This window comes from Notechis scutatus, chromosome 3 (assembly GCF_049901735.1).
Source record: "Notechis scutatus isolate UNSWTSFEM ecotype Mainland chromosome 3, rNotScu1.2, whole genome shotgun sequence".
Classification (NCBI taxonomy): domain Eukaryota; kingdom Metazoa; phylum Chordata; class Lepidosauria; order Squamata; family Elapidae; genus Notechis; species Notechis scutatus.
Genome location: NC_142011.1, coordinates 164,150,415 through 164,173,579, shown reverse-complemented (window position 1 = coordinate 164,173,579; position 23,165 = coordinate 164,150,415). Strand labels below are relative to the sequence as shown.

General features: G+C 37.1%; 1 protein-coding gene across 3 annotated transcripts in view; it reads left to right on the top strand.

Moving 5' to 3' along the window:
• Positions 1-4,643: 4,643 nt before the first annotated feature.
• KCTD1 (potassium channel tetramerization domain containing 1) overlaps positions 4,644-23,165 on the top strand; it is a 109,299-nt gene continuing 90,777 nt past the window's right edge. Inside the window, exon 1 of one of the 3 annotated variants that reach the window (XM_087961656.1) lies at positions 4,644-4,791. In XM_087961656.1, coding sequence (XP_087817782.1) covers positions 4,783-4,791 — 9 coding nt within the window. In that variant the 5' untranslated portion in view covers positions 4,644-4,782. Of the gene's footprint in view, positions 4,792-19,447; positions 19,567-23,165 lie in introns of those variants that run through there. The other 2 variants (XM_087961652.1, XM_087961651.1) reach the window with 2 other exon arrangements.

Genomic DNA, 23,165 nt, shown 5'->3' with positions numbered 1-23,165 from the left:
ACAAGTTATATACAATTGAGAAGTTCTAGGAAAATATTGGTTTGGTTACAGACTGTTACAATTCCTTTGCTTGTAAAATAACATGATATGAAATATGTTAAGGTTAATAACAAAGGAGGCTGTTAAATCCCATATTTGTGACCAGTCTGCCACCTTCTATTCCATCAATGTATTATCCTTCTTTCTGCTTGGAGGTGGTCAGTACTAACTACTGATTTCTACTAAAGTGAACAATCCAATATGGATATTCTTTCTCCAAAAGATAAGTGACATTATTCAAATTCCCTTTGTGTAATAGTGAGAAAGCATGCAGCTGTAAAGTCTGATCTCATATTTTATCTTCTTGAGTACACGTGAGAAGCTGGAAGTGAATAATGGCAAAAGGTAAGGAGTAAAAAAGGATCTACTACCTCATGCTAACTGGGGGAAGATGCTGCCTCCAGAAATTTTAAGATGAATTTGGAGAGAAAATTGAAAGGAAACACGACTATTTTATAAGAAGTTCTTAAACTTTAAAGTACACTTTGGACATAGATAGAGGTGTTTGCATTTATTTGTGTGTATGTTTTCTGCTTAAGTGTTATATATTTCTGAGATTAGGATCAGTTTGACATGGTAATATAAAAACCATACTGACTTACTCACAAAGCTAGTTCTGATATTTGCTTTCTACAAAGAGGGCCAAATTAAAATGCATGAGTGAATATTGTCTGTATCTTTTAGAACAGCCTTCTTCTAATCTGGTGTTCTCCAAACGCATTAGGGCTACAACTTTCAGAGTTAGTCAAACCCCCTAATATTTGAATGTTGTAAGTTCTAGTAGAAGGCTAAGAAAATTTTCTCTTTGAAAAAGTTTCCATTTTGTTGAGGGTTAATATTGATGATAACATGAGGGATGGAGGATATTAGTTTTCCATGAAATAATTATAACCAGATGAGACTTTTTAGTAAAAACTCAAAACCCAAATACCTCTCTCAGTTTGAGTTCACAGATTGTTTCACAAACATGTTCCAGATTTATGTAAAATCTATAGGAGGAATTTCCCTTCAAAGTTAATGCCAGATAGAATAAAATTGAACATAGTTTTTCAATAAAATTATATTCAACAACTAAATAGCATCTAAACATGGAAACACAGAGCTATGGCAGTTGCTGTCAAGAACAAAATTAACTCTTGAATAACAGAGCAAATTATTTCTAGAATAACTATGCTGGCCTTAGTAATGAAAGTTTTTCTTCAACAATGTTTGCCTATTCAAAATGCAGAAGCCATCTTACTAATTTCACATATCTGTAAAAACATCCCCATGCTTTCTCTTGACACACTAGGCTGTTATAGGCTCTTCAATCTCCAGAAAAACAAGCATGTCAGAATCAGAAGTACATTGCTCTTGAGTAAAGAAATAACCCCTTTAACTCAAGCGTGATCCTGAGTATTATATGAATACATCCAGATAGCATATTTGCCAACATGTAGAAGCTATTTGTCATACCTTTTTCCAGGATGTTTATCCAACCTAATTTAGCCTAAGCCTTGGGATTTGCAGGCTTTCTTCCATATGAGTACTAAGAGTCCAATTCTACTTCTTTTTGAAGAATACCAATGGTTAGCCACATTCTTCTGGTTGTTTGGGTTCAACCAAGGAGACATCTGTCAAAATACATATGGAAATTAGAATTGGATCACTGGTCCTCTCACCCAACATTATTGAAATTGATTGGACTCTTTAAGCTTTCAAGCAAAACTTCATTACTAGGGATACCAAGGAGTGATAAGTGGATATTCTGTATGCAAATGTATGCTTTCCCACTGAACTCCAATGCTAATTTTCTTATAATACACATTGACTGCTGTATAAATAACTCTGTAAATGGAGATAGTTTCATAGAGGTTTTGGTTCCTTGGAAGAAAAGCAGGATGTGATGGAAATAGTAGGAGCAACAGGATGATCTCTCAGGGACCAGACTGGAACCCCAAAGAAAATGGCATGCAAGGCAAATTTCTTCTGTTCTTAGCCAGTCTTAAAAGTACATTTTCAGCCTTTCCAGTGAAAACCTTTCTTATGATTTTTTTTAAAAATCTGTCTTGGAGAAATGTGTGTGAGTATTGGTAAATATGGAAAACAAATAGTGAACCTGCAAGAGAGAATGTATATAGGATAGCAAATATGTTAAAGTGGTATACTTAAAATAGTGCAGAAAATACCCATCAATGCCGGCAGAAGAAATACCTGCAGAAAAGAAAGGACAAAAGGAATTTATTCAAGAAGCTATTTCTCAGCAAGGACCAGATATCTTTGTACAAGGTATTGACCAGATCTGGTATAGTCTGTGTGATGAATTCCAGGCAAAAATGGATGAGGTGTCAGGGACAAAATTGGGAGGCAATTTTCCTCAGACGTACTTTTCCTGGTAAGATTCCAGTTAATGTAATTTTACTGATGTTTGATTCACTTGTTCAAGACAGAAAAGATACATGATGTATGCTGTTATTTTTGGATGCAAAATGTTGGATCAGAAAGGCAAAATTTGTTTTATGTGGTTTTTTCCCCCCTGGTGCAACCTGATCTACCCTATTATGGGATGGAGCATACTGCTTCCACTTTTGCCTTTCAGTCCCAATCCATCTTTTGTTTTATCCTCCCACTTTTCAAGTTTCTTTAGAAAATATGTAACAATTATATATTTGTGTTTTAATGAGAAGAAATTAATAAACTGTTATTTAAATTGATTTTTGTATCAAGTATTTGACTAGCTACAAAAATAAAAGCAGCATTTTAATATTTTAATTTTTCCCCTTTTCCCTTTAAGTTATTAACTTACTGTAGATAAACCTGCTACTGTAAAGCATGTATTTAAATTTTCACTTATTTACATGGAAAATAATCTGATTTATTAAATAACGTTGCAAATAACTTGTAAATAACATTGGCTAACATGAAGTGTGTCTTAAAATCATTAATTTCACTCCATTTTGTTCCTTTTCATAGTCTAAAATCTGTCATTTTAATGTTTGAGGAAATAGGGTCTAACATTAAGTACTACTTACAGTGGTTTTGGATGTACGCTTCTAGGGGCTACAATATAATTTAACATCGATCATTTTTAAATGAGATTGGGTCATCTAATTCTATCTACGACTATTTATTAGGTTAGCTATTATCTTTAGCTTGAAAAGTTGTCTTACAAGAAACTCAAACTCTGACCAATCAGGTACAATAATACTGTTGAAGAATACAAGAGATGGGAGGTGACATTGAATTAATAGGAAAAATCCAATTGCATTTGATTTTAATAATAAATGTTACCTGATTGTGCAAATATGTTGGAACTGTGCATTTAAGTGTTGCAACCAAGTAGTGCTTCGAAGTTTTCATAAGGACATATATACATTTTGAATACAGCAATAAATATTCTGGTTAAAAAACTGTGGGGGGAAAATTCTTTTGATTTATTTCACCTTGTAGTGACTATAAAGCAGGACCAAGGTCATGGTCGTGTTTATCCTGCAATTTTTGTCACATTTCAGTGCTTTTCATATTATAAACCCAGATACAACTCAGTCATTTTTAAATTAAATATTCCAGTTACTGTAGATTTTAGACAAATATAACTTTTAGTATGGGTAAAAAAAACTTTACAAGTGAAACAGTCAATATTGGAGTAGTCCCGCTACAATCAATATAACTACTCAAGTAGTTAACTGCAGGTTCTTCAGGAAGCTGCTACCAGCCCAGAATATTTGGAGAACTCTTCCAGTTTAATTAGATAATTGGGGAAAGTTAGCCACAATCTATGACAGGGTCATGTGATCCCCCTTCACGGTGAATTCCTGAGAAGGCTTACAGAGATTTTGTTTCAATTCTGCTGTTTTGGACTAAAAATTCAGTGGAACTCCTTCAATCTTTTTGCAATTCTGCATGGTTGAACATTCAAAATGAGTTTGTGTATCACCCCCAGGCACTGATTCAGACTTGATTGGGGCAAAGCAGACTCCATGTGCTTGTTTTATTTTTTTATATACGTCATTTGGGAAGTCATACAGCCAAAGGATCAGAAAATGCCTGGCTCCCTTGCCAAATCGTTACCTATCCTTTGTTCAAATTAGAAGGGCATCTTAATCAACAAGTTAGGCGACCTCAATGCAGTAGTAACATTAGGTCAACTGGGAAAAGCGGAGGTACCGATCTAAATGCCCTTTTAGAAAAAGAAAAAGAAAGAACCAACAATCCTTATAATTATCATCATCTGCTGCTTTTCCCTCTTCTGGCAAAGAAACACGCCATCCATTTGCAGAAATCGCCCGCGGAAACGTTACATCAAAACTAATCACAACGATTAAAATCAGCTTTTCTGTGCAAGAGGAAAGTAAAAAGCAAGTTGGAGGCTGGAATGAGCCTGCTTTTTCCAAACAACAACAAAAAAAAAGAAATATCTGGAAAAAATACATACATGTGCGTGTGCATTTTGAAAGAGATCAATTCAATGCCCGTGTGATCAGTTAATTTAATTTAACTTTTATTTTGGAGATTGATTTAGACTGGAGGTAGAGACATGAGCTAATTGTATCCTGATCCTTGCCTTGAGGGGTTTCAAAACCCCTGGAGCAACTATTCTTTGTATTTTGTTCTGTCTACCTTAGCCAAGCTATTGCATTTCTCTCTGGTATAGCGAAGAGAGCAGATCGCTGCCGGGAGAGAGAAATATCGGAAGGAAGGAAAAAAAAAAAGAGAGGGGGAAAAAGGACTTGGAAAAAGAGACATACACACTTCGCGGCTTCAATGTTTCAGGTAAGATCTGGATGGGTTTGTTATTATTTGCTAAGAAGGGTCTGCTTGGGACTCTGGGCGCAACTCGCTTTTACGCATGTGCCAGGCAATGGGTGAGCGCCGCACATTCCTAGAAATAGACGAGGAGAGACACCGGACTGGCAAATCTCCAGCCTCCCGGTTCACTGGAACTGGGGCGCTGCGAGTTTGCGAGGGCGGGCTGGGCTGCGACTGGAACGCTCCTTCTGGCATCTCTCCCAGCGGCTTCTCGCGCAGTCTTTTCGCCCGCCGAGCTCGCCTGGCCCGAGCGGCTACCGATTTGGAAGCGATGACTTTCTTTCTCTCTCTCTCTCCCCACCCCCACCCCCGCCGCTTCCCCGATTCTCCCAACGCTCGTCCCTCCTCGCCGCCCTCTTCCAAAAGGGTGCAGCCAATCCATCCCGTTGCGTGGCGCCGCCATAAGCGGCTGCTTTTGCAATTAGCCCGGGCTACCGCGCGCGCGCGCGCCAGCCTATCGCGGTTGCTTTTTTCCCCGGCGGGGCTGAGGCGGCTTGTTTCTGCCCGCTCTTTCTCCTCTTCTACACAAACGCAGGCAAGCAACCGCCGCCCCTCTTTCCGAAGAGCGTCGGAGTAACAAGCGGGGAGCGACGGGCCGCAAGCGGAGCCTTAGAGTAGTATTGTTCGGCGTCTCCCTCCGCCCTCAAGCGCCTCAGCTGGCTGCACGAGAGACGCCATTATGGGCGAAAAGCGCGTGCGTGTGTTCGGCTCTTGCCCCGGGGCTCTCTCCGCTTTCTGTGTTATAACAGGAGGCACCTTCCCCACTAGGCGGGCTGGCGGGGGCGCGCTCTTCCCCGCGCCCCCGTCAACCCCGCCCCTTTTCCCCAGCTTCGGACGATTCCTCCCCTTGCTCTGGTTCAGGTTGAGGCGAAAGGGTAAGGCTCGCCCTTCTGCAGGCCGACGGCGACCCGAGCTTTCTTGGGAGAGCCCGCTCCTCCTGCGGCGTCCTTTCGTCTCCCCTTTAGTGCGCCGCTCGCGGCTGCCCCCTTCTGGCGGGTTCCTCGGAGAACGGGCTTATCGAGCCGCGGGATCCTGGCGAGGCTAGCGCTGCCTGCCGACCTATATAATACCGGGCATCTTAAAGGGCCAGAGCGTTGCCTTGGGGAAACTATGCTTGTACGAGAAGACCAAAGGCTGCTTAAAACTCTCAGGAAGGAACTACTAAGGAATCGATGAAGGTTTTATTCGGTTGCATAGTACGCCACGAACTGCGATGGAGCGGGAGGGAAGAAAGCCTGTTCAAAAACTAGCCGCTGAAAGTGGTGGGTGGTAATCTGTCGGGTGTGCAGCGCATTCGCGAGGCATCACTGGAGATAGAAATGAGTGGTTTTTCATGGACGTGAATAAGGAAATAACTTGTGGGTGATTTCCTACGGTGTAAACATGCTCGAACACGTGTCGTAGGTAGGCTGGCCGCGCTTGCGAACTCAGTCACAGCGTTCCTGAACGTAGGCTTGTGTTTCCCAACCTATTTCTCTGCTAATTACAAACACCCCCAACAATAGTGGGAGGAAGATTTGACTGATTGGTTTATTAAATTTGTCCGGCTGCCCGACTCAAAACGAGTTTGGGAAGCATACGGGGTTAAAGGCAGATGAAAAACAATTATCAAAAGAGATTAATTGCTCAGTACTAGTGGCTGCGTTTGCAGGATACTCATAATTTAGTTAACCGCGATCTTACTCCTATCAACAGAATAATATTGATCTGTAAATTAACCACGCATGGTAGGCAAAAATGGTGGTGGGTTGATTTCTTGATTTGACTATTGAGGAAGAAAGTTGACTTGATTTGACTATTGAGGCTCAGTATTAGTCAACTTAGAAATACTGTATTTCTAACAGAATACATTTGAAGGCAAGTTATTTTACTGGGACTTTAGGATACCTTTCAGATCAGGCCCAAAGTGAGCTACATATTTAAGATTGGGTGGGACAATGAAAGTTGCTGCTTGAAAGTAACTATAACTGGATATACTATCCAGTATCACTCTGGCTTAAGCTTTCTTCAGTCTCAGTGGCATCAGCTCAATGGATAAAACACAATTAGTTCAAATGAAATGCCTTAATGTTCTTTGGAAGGCATGCAAATAGTTATCTTCAAATAAGTCTTTGCTTGTTTCTCCCCCCCCCTTCTCTCTAATTCCTTCTTTTCTGTTGAAATAAAGGAAACAGTTATAACATCACAATTCTCAGAAATGTTCGCCTTCTGGTTTCAATCAACAAAACTGGCAGACACATACAAGTTTATTTGAGCATACCCTCTGGGCACCAAGCATGCTTGGATTGTTTGAGCAAATTAAAAATAAGGAAAATGGCTTTTACCTTCTCAGCAGTTAGACTCCTAAGGAGTCTTACTTGAAAATGGAAAAACAAACAAAAAAAAATGAGGAAAGAAGGGGATTTCCTAATATACCTAAAATAACTTATATAGCAGATTTGTTTATATAACTATTTCAAATGCACAGTTAATTAAAGAGTGTAGTTGTACAACTTACTTTGAAGTAAGGCCTTTGAATTTAGCGGGACGAGTAAACATCCAGAGATACAAGCTGTTGTAGAATTACGTAACACAAAACTATGGTGAGTCTAGACTGTTAGGTGTGTATATGCACCCATAAGACATACTTTATTCCATAAAATTTAAACCTTTTCTGGACTAATATGCTCATCTGGAATTTTGAGAGTGTATAGTGGATTCACTCACAAAATAGCCATTAGAGTGGCCTTACCAAAGAAAGCAAATTCCTGTTGCTTCCTACCATAATCTACACATAAAGAGAGAGATTCTGTATTCTCCTTTGAATAAGGATGAATGTGACTTTTGTTTTTGTTTTCTCAATGAAGAGCAATTAAACCACAAGAAGAAGAAAAAAAATTGGCACTAGAATTAGCATTATAGCACTAGACTATAAATTAGGCAGTTCAAGTGGGGATACATATAGGATTGCTACCTTAAAAAAGAAATGGGGATTAACTAAAGCACCTGAGCCTGAAATAATTCCCTTAATTAATTTACCATCCTTCTTTTCTATTAATGTAATTTCCCAGTTTAATAATGGCAAGAACAAGACACAAACACAAAAACCCAGTTCCACGTTAATACATCCCTCATCTCCAGAAGAGAGTTAGGAGACTGATACTCCATGTCATGTGTAGAATGAATCCACAGAACTTCTCAGTACCCACTATTTTTCACATTTCTTAAAGAGTCAGTGAATGAATAAAGTGAAATAATGAAATAAAAACAACAATGGGTGGATGAATAGATAATAAGTAGGAACACTGGTTTGCTACAAAGCATGAGCCTCTGGGATCACATTTCTTTACAAGAAGAATACCATAATGTTTGCATAGGATGGGAGTGAGTTCAGGTAAATGGATATTTTATGTCTGGACATACTCTTACAGCATCCATTTCCTAATTATACGTACCTCATGGCATCCATTTTGCATGCTGAACACAGGCTTTTGCAACTTCTAATGTCCTTTTGGCCAAGGTATGGTTGACTATTTCGCTTCTATGCTCTGTGTTTCCTTTTGGCTACTTCCCATGAGCTACTTATTGGAATTTCTGCTTCTCATAAGCTTCCAGTAAGTCTTTTGAGGTAGGCCAGGTCAGGAAACAGAATTCATGAAGATTCCAATGCTTTATTGTTCTAGGTTAGGATATAATAATAACATTTTGAAATGCTATTCCAAAGCGTCTCCTTTCCCCCTCTTATACTTATCAGAATCAAGGTAGACTTCTTTTGTGTTTTTTTTTTCTTTTAGTTTTACATTAATCAAGCTTGTATGCTGCCAATCTCGCCAAAGGCAGGCGGTTCGCAGACTTGAATAAAATGCACCAGAAAACATTAAAACAATAATCTGGGTCCTCATTTTACTGGCCTCAGAAAGATGGAAGACTAAGCCGGTCAGTATTGAACTACAGACTTTGGGGAGTGTTCGTCTGCAATACTGCATTCTAACCACTGTGCCATCAGGGACCCCAAATATTTGTCCATATTTCCTTAACTCTGATTGGTCACTTTAATGTTTTCATTTTCCTCTTACCATTTCCACTTTATGTGCTTTTGATAATAGCCAAACTGATGACCAGAGATGTAAGAATGGACAAAATAGAGCTATGACCTATATGTTACAAGATTGCTATCCTTATTTTAGACCCACATTCCTCTTAGGCACAACCTCTTTCATTATTTTTATGGCCTAATAACTTGTAGTTGTTTGTTGGAAATTTTATGTTTAATTATACTTCTCTAACATTTACCACCTTACTCACCAAAGTACGTCAGATTTAAAAGCAGGCATTAATTTCAAATCCTAGTTTCTTTAGTTTTATACATGCATACTGATTACTGGTCAATAAATAAATCAAGAGACCAGTTATTTTAAATCCACCCTATAGCATTCAATGGGATAAACACTGTAGATTTATAAATTGCTTTATTTTTGACATTTTGGTCTGGCAGGAATATAAGACACTGTTAGGCAAAGTATTTTGATCCTGGATACAAAGGTCTGAATACTGCTGGTGACCTTTTGATCATTCAGCTATAAAAATCCAATCACTGAAACTGATCAGACATAGTGCAGAAGGAAGGGTTGAGTTTTTATTCAGTGTTAGTCTGATGCCATTTAAGTTAAGCTGCGCACTTAGGAGGACATTTAAAACCAATTCACTCTGACAGACACTTATTGAAATTTAATATCATGTATGCAAAATGACTGCAGTGGTTTTGGTGTATTATGCCTCAAGCATGACACAAGATGTTCTAGCACACACTAGAGGTCTCTCATAGCTAAGATGTGTCTTGTTTACAGTTATTTCTAATCTGAGTTTGAATAATATCAACTAGAGCTCTAATTTTAAAACACATACATTTATTTCAGTACTTTTTACATAGCACTGCATAGAATGAAGGTTTATAGACATTCACTGATATATACATTCAGGGTATATCCATGAAAGTAGTTGGGAAATATTACACCTTTAAAATGAAGATACTAGCCTTGATTTTAAAAAATGCTACAGAATCTAGTAAATTGATGAACTATATCATGAATATATGGAAATAAGTTAATAGGCTCTATCCAGTCCACCTCATAACAAGCATTTATACTTTTGTACAAATAAAATGTATTTTGTTTACAATAAAGTTCAGTAAAACTAAGAGGGAGATTTAATTGTTCTGTTTACATGTGGTTGGATGATTGTTTTAGTCTTTATTAATAATTATTTAGTGTTACTTATTAATGTATGTAGATGATTTAAAAGATGCAGTAAATCGATGACAACACATCTTTAAGAGACACAAACATGGATTTGAATTTAGTTGATTACACAGTTACAAAATTACATCATCGCAACTGATACTAACGTTTAATTGTAGTTCTTGTGCTTCTTGCATTTACTAACAGCCATTTTAGCGAAGTAAATAGAATAGTACCTACTAGTTCCACATTCATGATGCTACAATATGACTGTGTTGCTGTATGTGATTTGATGCTCTACATCAATGGGAATCTTGCATAATTTATGTTTCTGTTTTACTGAGAGCTATTCAGTGCGTATATTTATAGACTACTTCACCATCACTGATTTGATTTTCTGTTATATGTGCAATAGTAATAGGAAGGTAAAGTGAGCCTTACATTCAGTATATTGTGAATAGTGTTATGAAAAATAACTCTAATCCATGCCATAGGAAATGATAGCTGATTTTTGCACACCAAGTTTACTTAAAGGTGCAGGAGAAAGCATATTGTTCTGCCCTGATCTATTAACAACAATAGGTATTTGTGTTTTGCACATGTTCAGATATTTTCATCCAGGTTTATTTGCATTTTTATTCTGGTGTTACAAAACATGCATAAAGAAAAGGCAAAAGATGGCTAATGCCATAAATCCATCTAGTGCACCATCCTATAACGATGGCTCACATGATCCTGTAACTCAGGGGTCCCCAACCACCGGTCCGCAGACCGGTACCGGTCCGTGGAACAAATCCTACCGGGCCGCTGGTTTGCTGGGCGCCGCCATCTTGTTTTGATGAAAAAGTGCTTCCGGTGAGCTTTTCTGGGTAGAAAGCCATTTCTACCTGGAAAAGCTCACTGGAAGCGCTGGGCGCTGCCATCTTGTTTTGATGAAAAAGTGCTTCCGGTGAGCTCACCGGAAGCACTTTTCATCAAACAAGATGGCGGCGCTCAGCTGATGCCGGTACCGTCAGGGCCGCTGCGGCATAAAAAGGTTGGGTACCACTGCTGTAGCTAACTCATAATCCTAGCATGTTGATCCTGTATTCTTCTCAAACTTTCACCACTACCATGGCATATTTCCTCCTTAATTGAATTTATGCAATGAAAGCGTTTGTGCATTGTGAAACCCCTGCCAATATCATTGGATGAACAAAGTCTTTTCAACAATTATGCTCATGAAAGTATAATCATTTATATACAGTAGTAGGTGAGGGATTTATCCGCTTACTTAAATGTACCATTTAAAAAAGTTCCAGCTGTCGTGGCATATATTAAAGATGCTGAGAGTTATAGTTGGGTGAGAGTGAAATCCAGCCATTGCACCCTCTGGCAGACTCATGCTGTACTACAATTCAACAAAAGACAACAATGAGGGACCCTTTTGAATGCTTGTAGATTGTTCTTCATGATCTGAAATACAGTATGATCAGAAGATTGTCACACATCTTGCCAGCGATGCTGCTCTTGTAGTTATTCAACTCTTTGCTCTGAATTTGAAGAGCAAACTCAAGAAAAAAATTATCTGATCCCTGTTTCATTCATTCATTCGTTTTGCATTGCTACATAGAGGCATATTGGATTTTCCAGAGGAAGGGGAAAGTCCTTGTTTTTGCACAGACACACAGTTATTTAAGTGCTTGCTTTCATTATAAAGGATAGCATCTTAGTTTTTCTTGGACCTTCAGTCAGCCTAAGTATAACAGTTGCTAATACGTAAGAATTATTCTGCTCTACTCTATTACACTTTATTTCTTTGTCTTATTTTTCTAGGTTATCTATTTTTTCTGCTTCAAAGAAAATCATTTAAAATGCAAATTCTAATGTATTTTGTGTCCTTTCTCTTTACTTGCAATACACTGGGGGTCATGACCTTAACTCCCTGCTTTTTTCTTTACTGCTGGCATGTCACCACCACCCTTGAACAAAAAGCAAAAATGCTCTATCTAGCTCACTTGAACAACAATACTCAGTAGTAATGCCAAGGCTGGACCTGAAGTTGAGGCCTGGGCCTTGACCCGGGGCATGGCACAAAAGCAACAAAGTCACAAAAAATGGGTAAAGTCCCTTTAATACCTCCAACTTGGCCCCCAATGTCCAGTTATCTTCGGCTTGAAATCAAACTCTTCCAAAAACAGTCTACAAGGGGAAGAAATGCAGTCTGAACCCAAAGTACAGATAAATTAGAAATAAAAAACCAACAAACCACGCTGAAGTAATTAACATGACAGGCCAGGATAATAAATTGCAGACTTACTTCCAAAAGATAATGAAGCACACACAGTTGGGAGGATGCCAAAACCCAGATAAGCCTCGACAAAGATAATGCACGCTTTGCTTCCAGCAAGGTGCTGTGTGCAAAAGCCCTTCTTATATCCTGTTCTCCCAGCTGCAACTAATGAAAGGGATCAAGGCCTTTTTCTCTCCCGTAAGCCACGTTGCTCCCTTCTCCATTCCTCCCTGTGTGCCCCTGCATGAAGTGGGGGTGGCCTTGGGTCTTCCTCTGAATGCCCAGCCGGACTGTGCCCTTCCCCCGTTTCCTCCACAGCCACCGGACCCACACTCCCATTCTGTCAGCTCCTCAATCTCCCACTCATAATCAGACTCCCAACAAGGGCATGACATTCAGCCCTAACACCACTGCTGCCAGTCAAAAAGGCCACCTTTAATCATAAAGCACATAAAGCCTAGGAGAATGGTGCAGCTGCCTCTGCAGACCAGTGGTCTTCAGGATCTGCTGCATGCCCCTTACTTCCGGCAGTGTTTTCTTTCTGTTGACAGACTCTTGTGGCTGGCTACCTGAGGCTGCTCCAAGTTGCAGAAGACATTTACTCTTGAAACAGTTTCAGAGAATGTTTTTCTGTACCCTTTGCAACCTCTAAAAACTGCAAGGAAACACACCCTGTTCTCACACAATTTCAGAGGCCACATGAAAGCAGGGCCCTCTCAAGCAACTTCTGGAGATTCCTGAGGCTATGCAAGAGCACAATCCATTCTCACACAGCCTCTAAAAATCATGCAAAAACAAAGTGTACTTTCAAGAATAGTAGTTGAGTGTTGGTGAACACTTGTGTGTTACCAAAACATAGTTTGTCACTTTCGTGATGTGTGTCTAGGTTCTCCATGACTGATCTAGAGTGTGCAGAATGAGGTTGCTCTAAGGAAGGCACAATTTGACCGAATTTTTTAACTGAAACCATGTGTATGCCTGCCTGCCTGCCTGCCTCTCTTTGTATGTGCACGTGCGTGTGTTCCAGTTTGTTTATTGGATCTCTCTTGGCAAATTGGTAAATCTGGTCACTAGGGCTCTTTCAAAAAAGTAGTCAATCATAGTTTATTCTGAATCATATTGTCATAAAAGTGTGGTGTGTTTTCCTGTGTTTTAAGTGCAGTTCCGTTCTGTATATTCTTTATCATGTTGCATATTTACACATGCAATTATTTGATGTAGAATTTGCAAATAGCCTGATCCACCTTACAGACACCAGGAGATTATTCTTACTGGCCATTTCCATTTCAGAAGCATGAATCTGGAAAAATGGACCTCACTGTTTGTTAAAGATTATAATTATCTCTCTTTTACCCAAATCATGGGTGTATCCCCCTTAAAATAAAAGAGGAAAATTAAATGAACTAAAGAAAAACACGAATGGGAAGATTTCTTACTTGATGATGTTTCTATTTTGTACTGCTCTGGAAACTAAGCTGCAAACCACATCCTGTTGGAAGAAAAGCAATGCATTTTACAGAACAGTTCACATGAGATTGTAGTATCTCATAAGCAAGAGCAAGTATAAAGTGCATATACACAGCGCATACACATTCTGCTCAGAAGCAAAGCAACTTCAAGAAGTTTCCCAGCTTCCCAGGGAATAAAATATAACGCCCAATAAGCCTAAACAGTTTAGCCTTCCAGCCCTTCTATAATGTTTTGCCAATAGTATCCTTTTCCTGAGGTGACTTGCAAGGATTTCTCCCAGTGTCAGAAGGAGAAGATGGAAAAAGTCCAGGCAAAAAGTTTAGGCTTTGTAAGGGAAGGTATTGAATAAAAGAACCAAAGTAGCAAGCTTAGAATCAAACTATTTTTCACTCTAGATCCCCTCCCCTTAAAAATAAACTTGAAAAATACTGCTTAAAGTCAATCAATTTTTCCTTGCTGCAGTTTATGCTTAGGGGTGTCTGAGTTTGACTCATTCTTAAATTAGGGTATGGGTGTCAATTTAAGGGAGTGAATGGGCCATAACTATAAGTATTTTGAAGCTGATCAGAAAGAATTTAAACATTAAAAAGAGTTTTATTAAGATAAATTTCTGAAATCTTTTAGAAATTTGGCAACCAGCTAAGATGAGAGAGATGGGAAGGAAAGTCTCAGTTCAAAGAATTGCTGATTCAGAAAGGAGCGATTTTTTTTTAAAGTATGAAAAACACAGGAAAAGTGGACAGAATAGTGCACATTCATAAATAGAATATTTTATTAAAAATAAGTGTACTTTGCAGCAACCAATAGCATTACCAAAAATACATGGCCTTGCTGGCAACCTTATTTCTTTTTTTCTACAAGTTATGTGCTTTCCTAATTTTTTTAGTTATGTGCATTTCCTAAAAATGATACTACACTGTACTATGTGTCTATAAAGCACCATTTGAATACTAGAAATCTCATTGCTTCCCACTCAGAATGAGCCCCAAATGTTGAAAATGTTATTAATCAAATTTGGAGAGTTGCTTATTGAAGTTATGAAGGAAATATACTTTATTTGGACAGTATTCAAACCTTTTTTTTTTTTTTTTGGTTGAAACAATTTCAGATGAATGGTTTTGAATGGTTATAGCCCAATGGACAAGTGAGTTGAGCCATGCTGATAGTGTATACTTTTATCCAATTTTCTTTTGCTATGCTTTCCTTTTAATCTGTATACATATGAAAATATGTATGTGTATAAAGAAATCCAGATACATTTAGTGTATCATATACCAGCTCTGGAAACAATCCTGAGAACCAAAAAGAAAATATCTTTTTTTGCTCCTTTTCTGTGTAAATGCATTATCTAATGGGCAGCACATATTCTCAATAGTCCAAACTTCAATCTTTGCGCCTAGAAGGAGTCAGGGAGATAGTAGAGCTATTTCTAGACAGTGCAAGTTAAGAATACCAGGCGGTCTTATGAGATAGCAGCAGGGCCCTGAATGTAAAAGGATGAATGAATGTTCTGACTTAGCAGTTTTTAATTCAGTTATTTTGTTAATAATTTTGCTAATCTCTCTTTTTTAGAAATCCTGTATATTTAAATATCTTTGTCCATTAAATGATAATAAAAAAGAAAACATGTTATAAACTTGATTTATGTATGTAGTCACTGAAAAACAAATTACAATGTTATTTATTAGAGGCATTTGTTTCCTTGTCCTACTACAGTAGAAAATGTCTTAGATAAATTATATAGGATACTATAGGCCCATTTTTTTCTCCATGATTATGTGTATTGGACAAACATTGCCTTTTATAGCTGGCTTTGTTGCCTCCTTTGAAGAAAACAATCCTTAAATTGAATATAATTCATGATCCTATACTTAAAATTGCAGTTGTTCCATGAATTGTCTGAATTATGGAAACAACAAAGAATTGTGTAACATTCTAAAAATAAAAACATTCATTATAGCACAACATTACACAAACTGGCATCTACTCCATCAAATCTGTATTATCATGGGTTATCAAGCATGAATTCATATGGGTGTAGAGAAAGAAAAAAGATAAATAGTACAGTCAAGGAAATCCAAAGAATATAATCTGTAGAAATCAATTAAATGACCATTCACATTTATATAATTGGTCCAGAATTTTTGTTAACGTCTCTTTACATTCAGTGGCCATTTAACTTGATTATTTATACTTTTTACCCTCAGCAGCTACATGCACAAGTGCTATAAACTGATGGTAACATTTTACGCATTTGGATAGAGTGTACTCTATAAGGTTTCAATATATACATAACTTGAAAAAACTTGGCAAATGAATGTCTCCTTTTGCAGAGGAGCAGGTGAAATTGGAAGGACCATAGGTCTTCCTTCATGTAGTTCAATAAAAATTAACTTACTGTACTTCAATGGCCATAAGGTATGTAGGCGAGTAGAGCCAAGGTAGAATTGCAAAGACTGTAGTGAAGCTCACCCAATGAGTAGTGTGCTTTAATAACAGAATATCAGAGTTGGAAGGGACCTTGGAGGTCAAACCCCCTGCTCAGGCAGGAAATTATATACAATTTCAGACAAATTGTTGTCCAGGCTCTTCTTAAACACTTCCAGTATTGGCGCATCCACAACTTCTAGAGGCAAGGCGTTTCACTGATAAATTGTTCTAATTGTCAGGAAGGGTCTCCTTACTTCCAGATTGTTTCTATCCTTGATTAGTTTCAATCCATTGCTGCTGCTTCTGCCTTCAGGTGCTTTGGAAAATTGGTTAAACCCCCCCCCCCTTGTGGTGGTCCCTTAGATATTGGAACACTGCTATAATGTCACCACTAGTCCTTCTTTTCATTAAACTAGTCCCCTAATAATCTTTGTTTCTCTATACTCTTTCTAGAGTCTCAATTTTTTTTTTACATTGTGGTGACCAAAACTAGATGCAATATTCCAAGTGTGGTCGTACCAAGAGATTACAGAATGGTATTAAAACATCCTAGTTTATTAGTGCACAATATAAAATCCAGATGTTGTTAAATTGCAAGTAGCCCTAGCTAGGAGATTCAGTTTAAGAAACTGTGGAAAACATTTATGCATCCATGCTTTGGTCCAGGGATGAGAAGCATATAATAGAATAATAAAATGTGAGGGATATTGGAGATCATTTAGCCCCGTGATGGTGAGCCTATGGCACGCGTGCCACAGGTGGCACGCAGAGCCATTTGTGTGGGCACGTGAGCCCCAGGCAAATTTAACTCACTGCGCATGCGCACACCTCACAGCTGATTTTTGGGCCACTGCAGATAATGATAAGATACTTAGTTAAGTTGGATTAATCATTTGCAGTCTTTACCTTGAATCTCCTGGCAGTTATGTACCTTTGAAAAAGAAGCAGTGTCAACTTCTTTGAATAAGGTACTGGTCAGATTAGAAACCTTGATCAGATTAACAATCTGATTAAAAAAAAAGAAATAAAAAAAGGAAAGCAATTATAATTGATTGCCACCTTCATCTTCCTGGCAAGCTGCTTAAGTAAATAGTCACTAATAACTGCAGGCTCACTTGGATGAAATTTATTTTCTGGATCTATTTTAATCTGGAATCAAACCTCAATTTGAAACAAAGTCAACAAAGTTGGATGACATGCTGAAAGAGGGATATGGGATTACAACATGTTTGTCTTCTCAGCGATTTGTTGACATCATCAGCACTAGGTTGGATCTCTGGGATGACTGATTCAGGAAGGTAATACGGGAGCCTATTTTTCTGTCTCTGGCAATTGCTTTAAAGTTAGTCAAGACTTTGTTTATCTCCTGCACGTTACTATCTAAACCTCTGAAGTGATTAACTTAAGATGATGATAGGATGTGATTGTACAGATAATATCCTGTTCAGCATTTACTTGCAGTACTTGTGTGCAACATTGTAATATAAAAACAAAAGAATGGGAGTTTGTATTTGGATGTCACAATGGGTATTTCATAATTTGTCCTACTCTGTCAGTGCCCATGGCAATATTGTAACAAATGTTTTGCATTCTGTCCTTGCAGTTGGTAATGGACATCTGTGGGGAGTGGTTAAGTAATAAGAACTGAATGTAGGTATGTTCTAGCAATGTAGTTCAGTTTTGAAAATAATGCAAATAGTCCCTTGAAGAATGCCAAGTTGTGAGGTATTATAATTCTGTGTGGCTTTGTTTTGTGATCTATCAGTTGAATTGGACATTTACTGAAAAATATGTGGTCTTATTTTATATTCATTTATATGAGAGTAAGCATTAAATTGTGATTTATCTAAGTATGTTGCATGTTTTGAATTGTAGCTATGAGAAAGATGGAAATCTTTTACACACATATTTCTCTTTACATGAAATGAATCTACCCTTTATGGGTTTTCTGCTTAACAAGTCACATGTTTATATCAAATAAGTGGATGCAACTCAATTCAAAGATAAAATGATCAGTATTTAGTTAAATCAGAAACTTTAAAAAATAGTTACAAATATCCAGGTGGAACTACAAATAAACCTATTTTATTTTTAAACCACTTGATTTATTAAACTGTGTGCATTTGTATATTTTAATATAGCTTACGTTTTACATTTTACATACTGGTGAAACAATACTTCTGAAATTAGAAACTTTTCTTTAATTTTAGTTATGTCATAAAAAGCATATAAATGTTTAAAATAGGACTTTACCATGTGTGGCTTTTGTATTTATTTCTGCAATGGCATTAAAATATCCATGGACATGTCAGCCATATAATCTCAGTACTCAGAATTTCTCCAATGTAGTTTTTATAAGCTTTTTGAAACCGTTGAGCATGTTCAACCTGAAGAAAAAGAAGTACAGTTCCTGGCACCTTCTTCAATAGCTGTAAAAGGAGAGCAGTCAGACTGAAGTGGCCTAAAAGTCACTGAAATAATTTTGTTAAACATTAAAGAAGTATTTTTCCAAGCTAGCCAAGATGATTTGTTTATAATGATCTTAATATTAATAACATCTTAACTGGAAGTTTACTTCATTACAATAAAAGAATTGGCAAGAATCTATGATTTGATTGCATACATAACTTATTTGCATGCTCATGTTAACAGAAAGCTGAATGTGAATACTATAGCAGAAATAATTTGTAGTGATAACAGGAATAAAACCAATGCCAAATCTTTGAGGTAAACTGTTGATGTAAGAGTATTCTATTGCATATTCTTGGATCATTTGGCATTTTTGTTTGTTTTCAAAGACAATAGAGAACTCATTGTGACAATGAAACAGGAATTACCAGAACACTCATTATTCTTGTAAAGCTATTTCAGGACATGTTCAGCTATTTCAGAACATGTCATTCATTCATTCATTCATTGGGTAGCTTTGAGACAATCATTTTATCTCACCTCAGACTACCTAACAACGGTGTTGAGAGAGGGAAAGTTATTATAAAGAAAATATATAAATACAAATAAATGAATAACCAATCAACCAGCCAGATATTCGTTCTACCCTTAGATTTTATACTAAGCTTATTGCTGAACTTGAAGTATTAAGGAAACATAGTCATTGTGCTATTTTTAACTTGGGGCAGGTTGAAACCAGTCAGGCAGACTAATTCTGATAATTCTGTCCGCCAAACTATATGGCAGTACTTTGTGGCTCATAAGCAGATACATACATAGAGACTACAACAATTGATATGGATGGGTGAATCCTAGTTCATTTATTCACAGGTTCTTTTGAATGCACCAGCCAAGAGAAATTCATCCAAGAAAGAGAGTTGCATGCCCAGTGTATGTTTATTTGTAAGTTGGACAGCTAAATCAATATATTCTTCTGGATAATGGAGAAAATCATGCTCCACTTGTGATGATATCTAGGAAGTAGAAGGTGGAACTTCCTTGGCTGTTGATTATGTGATTGATCTAAGACGGGTATCAAACTCAAGGCTGGAGAGCTGGATCCGGTCCGTGATGTGGTTGAATCTGTTCCATGGGGCCATCCTAGTATGTGAAGAGGAAAGATTGGGCCAACATGGCTTCAGCCTGGTCTACCCAGTGCAAAGAGGAAAGATCAGACCAGCATGGTTTTGGAGCAGTCTACCGAATGCGAAGAACATGCCAGCAGTTTGGGGAGTGGCATCAAGCTGGCCATGCCCCCCCCCAGCTCCCACCTCCCGAGATCAACCACAGCCCTGATGCAGCCCTCAATGTAATTAAGTTTGACACCCCTGATCTAAGACATTGGAATACACAATGGATGTTCAGATACATGTAGGTACTGTCACCTTAGCAATATATTTACTTTAGTTTATTGATTAGCCTATAGGCCATATCAAAACACTATATTTACTTATATTGCTTCATGTCCGTAATTATATCAGTAGAGTTTTTATTGTTTTATATCCTAGATTAAATAATGGAAATCCAATGCAAAATTCTAAATTATATTAATGATGTTGGTGAAGGATAGGTTTTTATTTAAAATATTTATATAATTTGAACAGGTTTTTAAAAAATCCAGTTGCCAAGCGCCCCAAATGTGATTGCATGATTGCAGGGGGAGGGGCAGTTGTAACTTAAAGGATGATCAAAGCTGCTTTTCTAAACTGCGTTATAATTTTGAACGCTAGTTAAACAACCAGTGATAAGTTGAGGACTATCTGTAGAGGCTATAGAGATAGGTGTCTTAATCTCATCTGAAATATATGTAAGTGACCCTGCAGCAGACAAAATTAGGAATTGATTACTGCTCCAGTTTATATTGAAGGCAGCTTTTTATGGCATTCTAATTCTCTTAGGTCTCACACTGTTACTTCATGGTTTCTTACATTAAATTTACATCTTATATTGGCTTAGTGGACACACTTTGAACCAAGCAAAAAGACTCTCTTTTCCTATGTGTGTTCTAATAATGTCTATAAAAGCTTATTTGCAAGTTCCTGTGTTTTTATGGGAAAGGCATTTATAGAGCATACATTTGATTTTTATTCTTTGTAGCTGAAATTCTACTGATTTCTTCACCTATGGTTTGTGACCTGTTTAGATCAAGTGTACCTGTGTTGTTCGTCTTCTGATCTCTGACAAGCGATGGCAATAGAAGCACTGATGCCAGGTCTGAGCTATACTTAAAACTCTCGGTTTTCTTGCCCTCAAGCTCCAAGATAACCTAATTTTCTCTCAGTGGAAACAATGCAATCATTTGACTCCTTGTCCACATATAATTGTTCAGATGACCTTTCTCTCTGAAACTGGAAGGTAGGAAGGGAAAATGAAGGAGTCACTGTAAGGTTTGCTTTTTATTTTTATTCCCTCTTTTGTCTTCTTATTCTTTTAATAGTTGCTTCTATTGTCTAATCTACCAGATTTGTCAGGCACCTACAAGATTACCTTTATTTTACATGTCTATACATTTATAATTTAGCTGCTCAGTGTTTGTGAAAGATGTCTTACTTTGAAACTCTGTGTGTTGTTTTTCAAGGACTAGTCATATTAAGGACAGAAAATTACTGTTCAAAGTATTTTATTGTACCACATACTGCCTTGGGTTAACTCCACTCTCCTAGGTTGCAGTTTGTTGTATCTACATAAGTAAGTATTTGATGGTTCGTCCTTATAGTAAGTAAAAGTCTTTTTATTTTATTTTATTGGTTTTTAAAAACAAACATAAACAAACAAAACATAAAAACACCAAGCTATCTTCCATAGGTGTACATACAGTGTGCCAGTTGGTTTACAAATTGTTTTGTGCTTCCATTTCGTAGTCTTCAATTACAATTACATTACATATAATCTCATATTGTCAATCAAAAATTAAATACCTTAGTATCTATCCATCTCCCATCTCAACATACCACTTTTATCTTGTTCAACCACCATTAATCTATTATCAATATCTCCAATCTTCTTGTCTCTTTGTTTATCTTCTTCAATTTTTTGGAATCTCTCATCATACTTCAACATCATTTGTTGGATGTTCTCCACTTTTTTATTGGTTTTCCCTGTTCTTTTTTCAATGTTCTCTGTTCTTTGTTCGATGTTCTCTATTCTCTTTTCAATATTCTCTGATCTTGCTTCAATATTTTGAATTCCTTGCATAATCATCTCCAGAGTCACTTTTTCTTGTTCTTTTTCTTGCTTTAACGTTGTCTGTATTGAACGTTGTCCTCCAGATGGTGGAGAGGAAGAAGTAGAAGTTGAAGAACCAGGAGCTATAAATTTCCTACTCATTTTAAGCAATTCAAAATCTTCAGGTTCTTCTAAACCTTAATCCAATTGTAAAGTAACCAATTATAGTTCAAAATAAAAATAGTAGAAAAAAGAAGCCCAATAATAATAATTTTAAAAAAAGAAAAAAAAGGGAGGACAAAATTTCTTCAGGTTCTTGTATACCTTAATCCAATCAATAGTTAGATAAAGAAAAAGACTTAAGAAAAAAAAAAAAAAAAGGAAAAGGAAAAATTATTCAGGTTCTTCAACACCTTAATCCAATTGAAAGATCTCAAATAGAAAAAAGTGCATAAAAATAAACCAGAAAGGTGGATGAAAAAACAAAAATACCAGGAAAGGAAAAAAAAAGGCTTTTAAGGCTTTCCCTTTAAAATAAAAAGCAAACGTAGAGATTGGACTTCCAAAAGAAAAAGAAAAAGAAAGACAAGCTCCAACAAAGCCAAAAAAACCAAATAGTTATTACAAAAAAAAGATAAAAAAATACAATAAAGCTGGTGAGGAGGGATAGCACAACTTAGGAAAAGTAAAAAGGGCACACTGCACTTTGTTTGATTATCCAAGGCTCTTATTATAACTCTCTTCTCCAAAAACTTATCACCTTTTCCCCACTACGTTTCAACACCAGACTCCAGCTGTTGATAGAAACCCAGAAGAGCACCTGCAATAATACTTTCCCACGCTCTTCCCTCTATCTTATCAAATAGCAATGTCCTTGAAAAAGCGTCTCAGTTCTTTCTTTCTCAGCTTTGTCTGGTCACAGGGAAATAGAATATTTTCAAGCCTCTAGTTGGCAGTGTTGCAAAGTTTCTTTGCTCTCACTTTCCCCCTCCTTTTCCGAGCAGGATATAATGAGAATTAATAAAAAAAGAAAATATTTTTTTTAAATGAAATAACTAAAGGGAGCCTCTAGCCTAAAATATTACAAAATCAAAAAGGAGAAGAAAAAAATAGATATAAACAAAAAAACCAGTCCAGTTTCAAAATACAAGATCATATATAGAAAATCCAGCAATGAGAAAAACAAAACAAAACATTACTTTGACATTCCTGTTTAAAATCGCCGCTTAATCACTTCTGTCAAAACTTTTACAGATTTTTTCTTTTCCTTAGGATGTCCTTTCAGATCTTAAAAAAAAAAAAAAAAAAGTTCTCACCAAACTGGCATACTCTCTCTT